At 35.1% G+C, this 12,297-nt stretch overlaps 2 protein-coding genes across 3 annotated transcripts in view; one reads left to right on the forward strand and one right to left on the reverse strand.

Annotated features, from left to right (window-relative positions):
• Positions 1-507: 507 nt before the first annotated feature.
• LOC119072740 (gastrula zinc finger protein XlCGF8.2DB) lies at positions 508-2,543 on the forward strand. Its single transcript, XM_037178021.1, has 4 exons — positions 508-1,165; positions 1,983-2,087; positions 2,176-2,236; positions 2,291-2,543. Exons 1-4 carry the CDS (start codon positions 563-565, stop codon positions 2,518-2,520), a joined length of 999 nt encoding a protein of 332 aa, XP_037033916.1. The 5' UTR covers positions 508-562; the 3' UTR covers positions 2,521-2,543.
• A 4,346-nt stretch (positions 2,544-6,889) lies between these two features.
• The window catches only part of LOC119072754 (serine/threonine-protein kinase meng-po), a 30,651-nt gene continuing 25,243 nt past the window's right edge, over positions 6,890-12,297 (reverse strand). Inside the window, exons 2-4 of one of the 2 annotated variants that reach the window (XM_037178043.1) lie at positions 7,712-8,320; positions 7,125-7,647; positions 6,890-7,061 (exon numbers count right to left, since the gene is read on the reverse strand). In XM_037178043.1, the coding sequence (XP_037033938.1) occupies positions 6,967-7,061; positions 7,125-7,647; positions 7,712-8,293 (1,200 nt within the window). In that variant the 5' untranslated portion in view covers positions 8,294-8,320 and the 3' untranslated portion in view covers positions 6,890-6,966. Of the gene's footprint in view, positions 7,648-7,711; positions 8,321-12,297 lie in introns of both variants that reach the window. The other variant, XM_037178042.1, reaches the window with a different exon arrangement.

Below are 12,297 nucleotides of genomic sequence, written 5' to 3' on the forward strand. Positions count from 1 at the left end.
ATAGATATACGGGTTTGTACGGGGCTCAGTCGCAGCAAACGCTCCGACTGTTCTGATGGCTCGTTATATATATTTCGAATATTTAAAATCTTTAATGCCTCGATGACATAAAGTTTATTATTTCTATAATAACTCCAGGTCTTCGCCTCTGCTGATGTTGTACAAATATATATTTTTTACATTCCGAATGGCACCTGAGTCCTTCATCGCGGTCTATGCTACCAGTGTTTAATTGTTATACGTTTAAAAAGTGTACGATGCTCAGCATTTAAACACAGTCTCATTTAATACCATTTGGTACTGTGTACCGTTCACACATTTTATTCATTCTTTCTTCTTTTGATATCAACGCACCCAACCTACCTGCCTACCTATATAGAATGAAAGAGTAACCGCGTGAAATATAAGTGACATATACCTATACGCTTTAGCACCTCTATTTACCTTGCTGTTGAAATGAAGTTGAGCTTCTAAGATCACTGTTATTGTTATCATTCACCTTACCGCGATCACATCGTACACATTCAACGGACGGTTAGGTTGAAAATTTTTGAAAAATAAAATGATCGGATTAAAACGATCAATTTTGCAAAGGGTAGAGTTCTGCAATGCTAATAACAATAATGAGAATAGTGATACAATAAAATGTTTGGTGACGGATCAGGCACCGGTGACGAATAAAAAAGTCACGGACTTTAGTATTCGGAAAATTTTAAGTGATGAACCTTCTGCTGTTCGTATTTCGAATAGTCCACAACTGTTTGCTAACGGCCAGTATCCAATATTCAATCCAATAAACTATGTGTCCGAAAGCAGTGCAGACAATTGTTCAGAATTTGCAAAGTGTTTGATGTGCGACAAAATGATCCGCGTGGAAACATTGAAAATTCATCTTCGTACGCATAATACGCGTCGGTACGAATGTACCGAATGTGGAAAAGGATTTTCACAGCTACGTAACTATAAGTACCACGTATCGGTGCATCGTGGATCCAAAGAATTCGCAGCGCACTGTCCGGAGTGTAATAAAGTGTTCAATGACAAGGGATATTTAAGCAGTCATTTGAAAATTCATCGCAATTTGAAGGAATATGGCTGTCCACACTGCTCTAAATCGTTTAATCAAAGAGTGGCATTTAACATGCATGTCAGGATACATACTGGGGTAAGTGAAAGCCTAACTTTTTCATTTCAATGTTCAAGTCAAAGAGATTTTAGACGATAAAATGTCTCAATTGTCACTGCTTCAAGCTGTGTTAGTCCTAGCTGAATCACTAAGTTTTCTCCAGTCCACTCATAGTGCCGTTGCCTTTGAAACTAGAATACTTACTTCATTAGTCTCTCGTTTGACATCATCAAGTTTCATCAAGGTCAACTCGGATCCTCCACCATTTCACATTTTTATTTGTGCAGCAAAACTTCGTTACAACGACCATGATTAGTCCTGCTTAGTTTACGTGGAGGTCAAAATTCGTTTGGTCTGGCAGAGTGGTCGTTAAAGTTAGTTCATTGCCGAGGCTGCAAATGAAGTAATAGATCCGAGAGTGAAACTGCTGATATTCTTTTTGTCTGTGAAAGGCTAAAAAACCCATTTTCATTTCTAAAATTCTTTGGGGTTTTCTCAGTTCCCTACTTTCACGATCTCATAAGCCTCAGATTGCGTGAGAGTTTGAGCTACAAACGTTTAGTTTCATTAGTCTATACATCGTCTTCTACATGCTAAAGTGTTTAGATTAACAGGAAGGCAGGGGCGCCGACTTTTATGGACAAGCGAGGCTCGGGCAACACTACTCGAATGATGAGCACCACTACATCTTTCCAGTTTTACTTGAAAGAGCACCACTACTCCCAGATTCGCTTGTTGTATGAGCACCACTACTCCCAAACACAATTCGGCGTCCCTGCAGGAAGGACAAAACTGAACATTTACCAACTATTTCTCAATATATTCATCGTTGTTTTCCATTTATATTGATGTATAGGTGAAGCCACACAAATGCCAAGAGTGCGGAAAACGATTTTCAAGGAAAATGTTGCTCAAACAGCATCTTAGAACACATAGCGGAGAGAAGCCTTATCAGTGTTCGGTGAGTAGTTTAAATTTTCTGGATGTCCTCGCACTCTTTTTCTTCTTCAACGAAATTTTTTTTATTTTTTTTCCTGACTTTCAACCAGGTATGTGGGAAGCATTTTGCTGATAGGAGTAACATGACGCTACATCATCGACTTCATTCCGGTATTTCTACGTCAATTTCTGGTCACGTTCCGCATTTAATCTTTGCATTTACAGGTGTAAAGCCATTTTCGTGTCCAATTTGCCCGAAGGCATTCACCAAGAAGCATCATCTTAAAACTCATTTAAATTATCACTGCGGCTATAAACCTTATAAGTGTCCTCATCCAAATTGCGAACAGTCGTTCACACAATCGAGTAATATGAGAACACATTCCAAGAAGTGTCAATTTCGACCCAATCTTTTTGAACCAATTAACGATTGCTCAAATGTAAATCAATGTTAAATTATTAAGAAAATGAAATTAAAATTCACAAAGACATTGTTGTACCTGGTCTGGTATAAATCAAGTATTCAAGTTTTTTTTTTCTCTATCAGAACAGCGCGTAGGTCGATTTGGAACGTGTGGTATGAAATTAGTGGATGCAAAGCAAGGGATAAGGTAGGATTCTGTTAATGTTGACGCAATTGTTCAATTTTTGTTGATAAATGTCGCACATTTGGGTTAAATTAACTTTTTTGCACAAAATTTGTGTTGAAAGCAATAATGGTAAGCTACCGAAAAAATCGACTACTCCAGGTCCCTGAGATTACCCCAAAATCACGTTTTTACTCAACAGCCATATACAAACGCAAACCCTTTTTGACTTTCCTCTGTACTGGTCAGGTCAGCGGTTGAATGTACTTTAATCAAACATGTAGATGTCGGATGCACTAACTGCATTGCACTTTCGATATTTTTGGATATTATTATTCAGCTTGGAAACCATTTGCTGCAGTGGAATCCATTATCCAAAATAATAAAATATAAAAAAATATTTTCACACAATCTGTTAATGCCAATCGATTCCAAACACATTTTAAAACATTTTGGTCCAAAAAAATATGAAAAACAGATCGTAACAAAGGAGAAAAAAGCTCTCTCTGACGTATAGATTTATACGACTCATGGCGTGGATTCTAAATATTTGTGGGATGTGAATACATTAGACAGTTTAGACAAATGACGTCCAACTTTCAATAGAGATACATACCTTAGGTTCTATAAGATCATCTTCTAGTTACAGTACTTTCAAACGTAGCCTCAGATTAGTTTCGTTGTGTTTTATTTATCAATTTGAGAAGTAAATTTAGAATCCTGTGTAAAAAGAGAACGAACAATATGCGTCGGTTCAAAATCTCCTCTCCTTCAAATGACATTATTTTTAATGTGGATGGCAGTTCTTAATGTGGATGGTATTTCAAACGGCTTTGAAGTCTTCAAGTTGAAGATGATCTATAGCAACTCAGAATCATCCAGAATAAATAGAAAATGTTTAAACAATTTTACTAAAATTTATTTCAAATGTTTTACATCCTAACAGTACAGATATTTATGTCATTATTCCAGATTTCAAAATTTATAACAAAAATTAAAAAAAAAAAACATTTTTTATCTAAAGTTTTGCTTTTGAACAGTACTTACCGATTATAACAAAAAAGAAAGGAAAATTAACAGTTTTCAATATCAAAATAATTCGTAAACGTTATATAAATCTACAAATTAATCGTTTCACAGTATAAATCTAATAAAATCTCTAGCATCAAATATGTCACAATTTCCAATTTGGTTTTCATTTCCCTTTTTTTTTAATTGGAAGGATTTTTTTCTTGGTTTACAAAATCTAGAATTATTTCCTTGCTCAACGGTACAATTTAATTTCCTTATACAATATGTATTAAAGTAGTACATTTTTTTACACTATTTAATATAAAATCTGGTGTTGGATTTTAATTAAACCAAAATAATAGTTTTAAATAGAAAAAGTTGATTACATTTTTTGGTTAATAAGTCTTCTTCAATTTTTGTTAATGTGTGTTCATTAAAAATCTCTTTTTGTTTCGTTTTGGAATTAGTCAATTTATACTATAAAAAAATATTTATGCGCGGGGACGACCTGCGATGATGATATATATAAATTAATATTCAACAACAATGAATTTTCGGTATGTTTGATTGACTTGTTGTTAAAAATTCTTTTCTGGCACTTTGGAATTTGATACATAATTTACGAATGAGAAATCGAACTCTTCTGCTAAACGTGCACGCAATATACCTTCACCGCTAATATGAACTGTAATTTAACTACCTCAATAAGGTTGCCAAATTTTTGTTTTTTGTGACTGGTGAAGTGCTAATTTAACGCTGATATCATCTATTCTCAGATTACCAACAGTGATGCTTTAAGACGGGCTACTGTATATCAAATATTGAATAAGAACGGTTGTCATTCTTATTGAGAATTTCCGGCTGATTTAGAAAAGATCTTATCATGCCTGTCAACCGGAGAGTGTTTTAGGACGTCAGATTTAAATTTTCCTTTTTTTTTTGGAAAATCACGAAACATAGTCACTGGCTTCGACGAATTATTCCTTCGTATAATCCTTCATATAATTCGTCAAAGGTTCTGCCAGGGACTCCTTGGTCAACATTTTCGAGTATAACCTCAGTACAAATCAAGCTTTCAGCACAACAAATAAATGCAAATTATACATGAAACGGGTTCTTCGATTAAGCTGCTACACTTTTTCCTGTTGAGTTGTTTGTTAACAACTCATTTGGTTCTTTTTTAGTTGAAATTTATTACAGTGGGGCTTTTTTAGCTCGGAACTTATTTGAGATTTTTTAGAGTTGGAAATGTCATCGATGTTCTCAGCCCATAAAGTGTTTTCAGTTTATGATATTTCGACACAAAATTTGAAAATCCCTTAACGAATTCAAATTTCGCGCCAAAATATCATAGATTGGGAATCACTTTATTTACTGGGAACATCGATGGCTTTTAAAACTCTGATAAATATAAAATCCAAGGTAAATATAGTGAGGAGGTAATGCCATTCAGACGCGCGGCCTAGCACATAAGTTCAATGCCAATGACATCTTTTTTTAAAATGGTTGACTACGATTTACTTGTATTTCACAAAAATATTTTCGTTATCTCACAACAGATGGCCCGACTTTCTTTTCCATTTTTTGCTTTCAACGAAGGATGAGATGGCGTTTGTATCGAACTTTCGTGCCACCGCACATCTGATTCGGTTATATATGGCATTACCTCCTCACTATATTTACCTTGGTAAAATCCACGCCATTAGTCGTATAAATTTATAAGTCAGAGAGAGAGCTGTTTTCTCCTTTGTTACGATCTGTCAGTTTTTCTATTTTGCGAATTAGTATGGAAATGAAAACTAAAATTGAGATATCTTTGCTGTTTTAAGTGGTTTTTCATATTTTGTTGGACCAAAATGTTTTAAAGTGTGTTTGGAATCGATGAACGTTAACAAAACAATAAAATAGAAAAAAAAATTTTTAACTATTTAATTAATTGTTTATTCAAAGCGAAAAAAAAGACTGCTCGCATATGGCGCAGTCAATAAAAAAACGATCTTTTCAATCAACAAATATTACAATAAATAAAAATCATCCGCTCTATTACTTCCTAAAGTTCCAAGAATACATGCCGCATTGCCTCTTTGTATAGCAATAGAAATTTTCTGCAACAGATAATCTATGGAACGTGGCTCCCCTGATGCTCTCTTCATCAACGATCCCAACTTGTCAAGAAAAATAGAAAAAAATATTTTCACACAATCTGTTAATGTCAATCGATTCCAAACACATTTTAAAACATTTTGGTCCAAAAAATATGAAAAACCAGTTAAAACAGCAAAGATATCTCAATTTTAGTTTTCATTTCCATACTAAATTGCAAAATAAAAAAAACTGACAGATCGTAACAAAGGAGAAAAAAGCTCTCTCTCTCTCTCTCTGACATATAAATTTATACGACAATGGCGTGGATTGAACATTAAAAGCTCACTATTGTGAGCTATTTTGTTCTATTGTCTGTTCTCCTGTTCACGAGTTCGGAGATTATTTGACACCATTGAATTTAGAAGTCACATAGTCCAACGAGACATGATTATGCGTCGACAGTATATAGCTCTATGGTACTACGAACACTGGACACTACACTGGTCATCCAGACTATTATAGTTTCTCGTCTGTATATAAAAAAAAGTTGATGCACAGTTCATCGCCGAAAAAACGGAGAAAAGGTCTCCCTTCATTCACCGCGCACGGTCGTATAAAGTTCGATTTAAAGTCTCATGTAAATTTTTTTTACAAATCAAGTTTTGATATACAAAATACAAAGTGTTGATCGGTGTGTCACGGAATTAATTCGAAGTGAAAAATGTTCGTTTCTGCAGTTTTCGTTTTTAATTTCCCCCAAATCGTTAGTTTGATATAAAGATATTGAAGCGGATGCTTTATTTGGGCGTATATATTACACAAGGTTTATAGTGGCCTTCACTGGCCAGACTAAGCTATCAAAATGTGGAACACCTGGTTTCCCACGTAAATGAATTACTTTTGGCGTCACTCAGCATTGTCGCCCGATACCGCCATTTGATAGCATGTCCGGCCGGGCCTGACCGTATATGTTATTGTTTTTCTTATTGTTATCTCTCCTAAATGCTAATGAAATAAAAAAAATCCATCGATTCGAACTTCCAATATACAGAAAATGTTCTACTGATTTTTGTGGTTAAAACGAAACCGGAGCTACAAAAAATATATATTTTGTGATTGACATCGGTTCTCTTGTTATGTCCATTTTGAAATCCATAAATTTCCCTTAAATGTAAACCTTAAATAGAGTCACTTACACACTAATATTGCTTACACATTTTAATATCCTTCAGCGTCATCGCCATGATTTTCTTCGCATGATAATATCCATTCCCAAATCCGTTTCTTCACAACATTTTGGTCCAACGACGTTTCTAAACAATACGTGGACATTAAACGTCTAAGTCTTGTCTTATTTTCATCTAATGAATGTCTACTTTCACGATTATTCAGATAAACACAGATCGAATCCTGGTCGGATGCCGCCTGTCCGCCCAGAATGTTTCCCGTCGATTTGGACGATGATATTTTCGAGTCCATCCACTTATCTTTCATGTACTTCATAATTTCGGTCACCTTTGCCCGATCCTCCGTATTGTGGCAGAGAATTTTGCGAAATGCTCGCAAGAATCGCGGCGAAAATTTGGCAAAATTTTCGGGAATTTTGGTCGTTTTGCGTTCTTCATACTTCTTGAACGCTGCATATTTAGCATCATTCACCCAATCCGCTTTACGCCATGGCACATTACCGGTTAGCAACGAATAGATCATAATGCCTAATTGCCAGGTATCAGCCGACGATCGACATATGAAACGTTCATGTTTCACCGATTCGATGACTTCGGGTGGCAGAAAGTTCTTCCATGTGTGCTTGATTTTCGCCACCAGTGTACCCTCCCTGGTCGTTGCACCAAAATCACAAAGTTTCACTCGGGAAAAGTCCAATGCGAACACTAGAACCTGTGGATGAATAGGGAAATTGAGATTCGAAATTCGGAAATTTTTGCAATTTTTTTTGATTTACATTCTCCAATTTAATATCACGATGCACCAACGACTTTGAATGCATAAATCCTAATGCCGAACTCAATTGACTGGCAATAGACTTAACGGATGATTCCTGCAGTCCGCCCGGTCCTAAATTCGCCGATAAATCACCGAACGGCGCATGCTCTTGAGCGAATACAAAGTAATCGTTTGATTGGAATGCCACATTATAGGAACTTAATATGTTTGGATGATGACTCAGTTGGTAGCTGTAGTGAAATTCTTTGATGAATTCCTTAAACGTAGTTAGCTCGGTGTGGATGGCTTTGAGTACCACATTCGTTTTGATCGGTCGATGATGAACTAAATAGATTTTGGCGAAACATCCCTCGGCTATGTTCTTTAGGATGTCGTACTCTTTGTTTATTTCCATGTACGGTACGTCGATGTCGGGTATTTGATGCAGAATGCCACCGTCTTTGTTGGAACTACTTTTGATGCTCTTAACGCTATTGCGATAGCTCAGTTTGCAAGAGTCCGATCGTTTGGGTGTATTACTTTTCAGGCTACTACGGTTCGATAGCTGAATCGCTTCCAGTTTATTCTCTGATAATTTCATTGTGGTGATTCGTTTGATGATATATTTCTGTAACGAGAAATGGAAACGTTGTCAATAAACAGATAACTCGCCGTTTGAGAAAAAGATTTTTTTTAACGTAAAAATTCTGCTCACAATTAAGTCTGTTCTACAATATCATGTTACATGAAGCTTCATCGATCGATATTTCTTTACGAAATTATCGTCCAATACATTCCAAAGTTGTTTACGAAACAATATACACGACTCGAGCAAACAACCAAAGTTTCAATAAATTCGACTAAGCGATTAACGAAATTGAAGAAAACGTAACGACCAAGTGATTGTGAAGAAAATATTTTCTTTTCGGATTAAATATCCCATACCCCCGTTTGTTGAGATGGCTATGGGACATCAATGTTTCATGAAGATCCTCAAAAATGTGTACTTTCGAGTCTTCAGTGTTTGGTGTATTTATGCATTTGTTTAATGGATTTGTGGAGCTTTATATTTTTCTCATGTATATACTAATACAATGTTGGAACCGCACAACCAACGAGACTAAACCCTATGTTCAGACAATTTATAACAGAGATAAAACTTTGGCAAATTTATGATTATTATTTGTGGGTTCGATTACCCAATCCATATAGTGTATATATCGGGTTAGATTTCAGGTTTGAATTTTTGGACGGAATCAGTCAGAGCCTAATATTTGGGAATTAATTTTCTAAATTCCCAAAATTCCCCAAAATTCCCTAAAATTCTCAAAAATTCCCAAAAATTCCCTAAATTCACAAAAATTCCCTAAATTCCCAAAAATTCTCTAAAATTCCCAAAAATTCCCAAAAATTCCCAAAAAATACAACAAATATTTCAGAACATATTGAATATAATATATTCAGTAAATTGAGCTTAAGCGGCATATCGCCAAAACTGGAGGTGATGGTGATAGGGGAACAAGTGGTCTCCGATTTTGAGGAGTGATAGATTCGTCTTCAATTCTAGAGAATCGTATCTTTCATTTTTTTCGAACATTTTTTTAAATTTTCGGTTAAAGTGTTCAAAGGTGAAAACATGTCAGAGGGTTCCGAAAACCTTTTTGCGGCTATAACTCAAAAATAATTATTTTAAGAGCAGTCTACACTCCGACCTTCTATGAAAAACATTTTCGATGATAACTTCTTATTAGAATATTTTTTGAAAAAAGTGGTTTCATCTTTTGGTGCCACAACATATAAAGTTTCGATAGCCACCAGAATAAACCGCGAGCCTTTTTTAATAAAAGTTTAGTTTTGTAATAAAAACTTTTTATATTTTTTTATAGAATTTAACTAAAAAAATCACTGCCATGATGAACTCACGTACGGAAACTCTAAAGAATCGAAATGTGATATTAGGTATTTGTTGGAATATTTTGTTTGTTCCTGATCTTTTACGAGCAAAAAAAAAATGCAAAGAAAAGAAATTTTTTGGGAATTTTAGGGAATTTTTGGTAATTAATTCTTAAAATTCCCAAAAATTCCCTAAATTCCCAAAAATTCCCTAAATTCCCAAAAATTCCCTAAATTCCCAAAAATTCCCAAAAACTCCCTAAATTCCCAAAAATTCTCAAAAACGATTCCCAAATATTAGGCTCTGGAATCAGTGACGAAGCTTCCATATTTTCCAAATATTTTGTTTCAATTTGGGCGATAGACATTTTAATTTTAGGCCGATGCTATTCACACGCGCGTGCGAATAGTCTTTCTTACGGTTGTAGGCTATTAAATGGATCTTGCTTTTCAAGAAAACGTTGTGTGAAGATGAGCTCAGGGTCTTTATGACAAATAAATGAAATTATTATTATGTATTCACACTGTATTTTTGAGTGTGTAAATGAGAATTTTGATCAGCTGAATGATTAATACAATTTTTTAGTGTCATTGTTTAAAGGGAATAACTGTTCTTGCCCATTTTTAATCTTCATTTTTGATATATTTACTTTTTCAGCATTCTTTCAAAATAGTCTCAATTTAGACTGATGTATGACAGTTGCTTTCAATACAACTTATATTCAATTTCCAGGCGCACTAAAAAAAGGTAGAGCGGAGTCGTCAATATTTCTCTTTATTTCACGGAAAATTTCACAATAAATATTTCGAAAATTTAATGTCCTATCATAATTTGTAGCACGGTCCGTGAAATTTGTTGTTCAAAACGAATAATGTGAGAAAAACCTCATTTCTCCATACAAAGTCAGCAGTTTGTCATCATTGGACAATTTGAAACGTCGGTCAAAAATAGCACAGGTAACTTTCACTTGTGAACAAGACACTATCTGTAATATGCTGGCTAACATGTTAAAATCAATCCTCTCTCCTTCGCGATTAAATTTATTGAGATGAATAATTAAAATAAAATCGAAGTAAAAATTCGACCCACCCATTGCTTTGGGGAGGCAATAGTAGCGTTGTTTTTTGAAATAAAAAAATTAAAGAAACCGGTATTTTACGACGTCAGGAGGGTCGAAATTTTAAAAAATATATTGGCTCAAAGAGTGGCTTTGTTAGTGCTGTGTCAGCTTGAATTCGTAACTTATTTAGACATCATGACAAACGCGATGTTTAGATTATCCCATTACATGTAGCCTGAGGATTCGTAAAACTCTAGGTCCTATTAGCTCTCGAATCTTATGCATAAGTATCATATTTCTGATTGGCCGATCCTGTAGGCCGTTGCACCGTAAGTTATGGGGATCAGCTATGGCAATGGTCATTTAAACTCTCATAAAACTAGTGTAAATACCTATTCACACACCGTTTTGCTGAAAGCGAAGATCCAATCTTTACGCGCCGTGAAATCATGTTTCACGAATTTGTATCGCGTCCAAATAGTCGAAACCTGTAGGTTTGGCTATTCGCACGCACGTCCCAATAGTCCACACCTGTAACAATGGCTATTCGCACGCGCGTCCCAATAGTCAACAAACATAAGAGTGACTATTCGCACGCGGCGTGCGAATAGCCTACGGCCGAAGGAAAGACTATTCGCACGCGCGTGCGAATAGTCACTTCGTTAATTTTAAGATCTCCTCAATTGTTTTAGGACTTTTCTCAATGTACTGTTTTGCTAATGGCCCGACGACATAGCACTGGGGTGTATATTACACGCTTCAGAAACAGCTTTTGAGGAGTATTTTACAGTGTAGTACAAAAAAAAATGTATACTAAAAATGTGTTTTAGTAATTGAACGTCTCTTGTGGATATGTTAGGTGTACACTAAAAAGCAGAGAAATGCATCAGTTAGGATTGATGATTTGAAAAACTGACCAAAACTGATTGGTGAATTCAGAAATGTTACATCTGACTCTATTGACATCGTACGTGGGAAATTACGTTCAGTTCAACCAATTGTTTCGAGATGAACATAATTTTTGACTGCCCCATTCATCTAGTTCATTCAGTTTCAGTCTGGCAAGCTGTTTCATAATTTGTATGACTTACAATGCAATTTTACTAAGAAGAATCTTAAGAAGGTTAGCGGACGATGCTGGGGTGGCAGATCACTTGTGATAATGTGATATTTTTTGTTTTATTGAATAAGATCATCATAAAAGTATTTAATAAAATGGTGGCTCGTGTGAAATCTTCAAATTCCGACGAGTAAACAAATACACATTCGAAAATTGTGTGAAAATTCATGAAGGAGCTCAGTTCCAAGGCGCTAATTTCTGGTCTATTGGACCTTTTATTCCACTTTCAAAGGCGTGAGATTTTAATTTTCAAAAAAAATGCTAAGTTTTGGAAAAATTCAAGAAAATCTATGAGTTTTCCGAAATTTTGGTGAACCATCCTGGTTTTCCTCAAAAAACTTATAGCCCGCTGATTTGCTTATTATAATTGTTGGTTTTTGGTGTTTATCACCATCACAATACTGTAACTCAGAGAATGGAAAAGTATAACTGTAACGCATAAGCGCATCAATCACTTTGTATTGATTTGATGTAAAATCATTCTTGTACGTAACATCATAGAATAAGGATCGTTTGAATACATTTGGTTTA

The sequence above is a fragment of the Bradysia coprophila genome (genome assembly GCF_014529535.1).
Source record: "Bradysia coprophila strain Holo2 chromosome IV unlocalized genomic scaffold, BU_Bcop_v1 contig_84, whole genome shotgun sequence".
Taxonomy (NCBI): Eukaryota; Metazoa; Arthropoda; class Insecta; order Diptera; family Sciaridae; genus Bradysia; species Bradysia coprophila.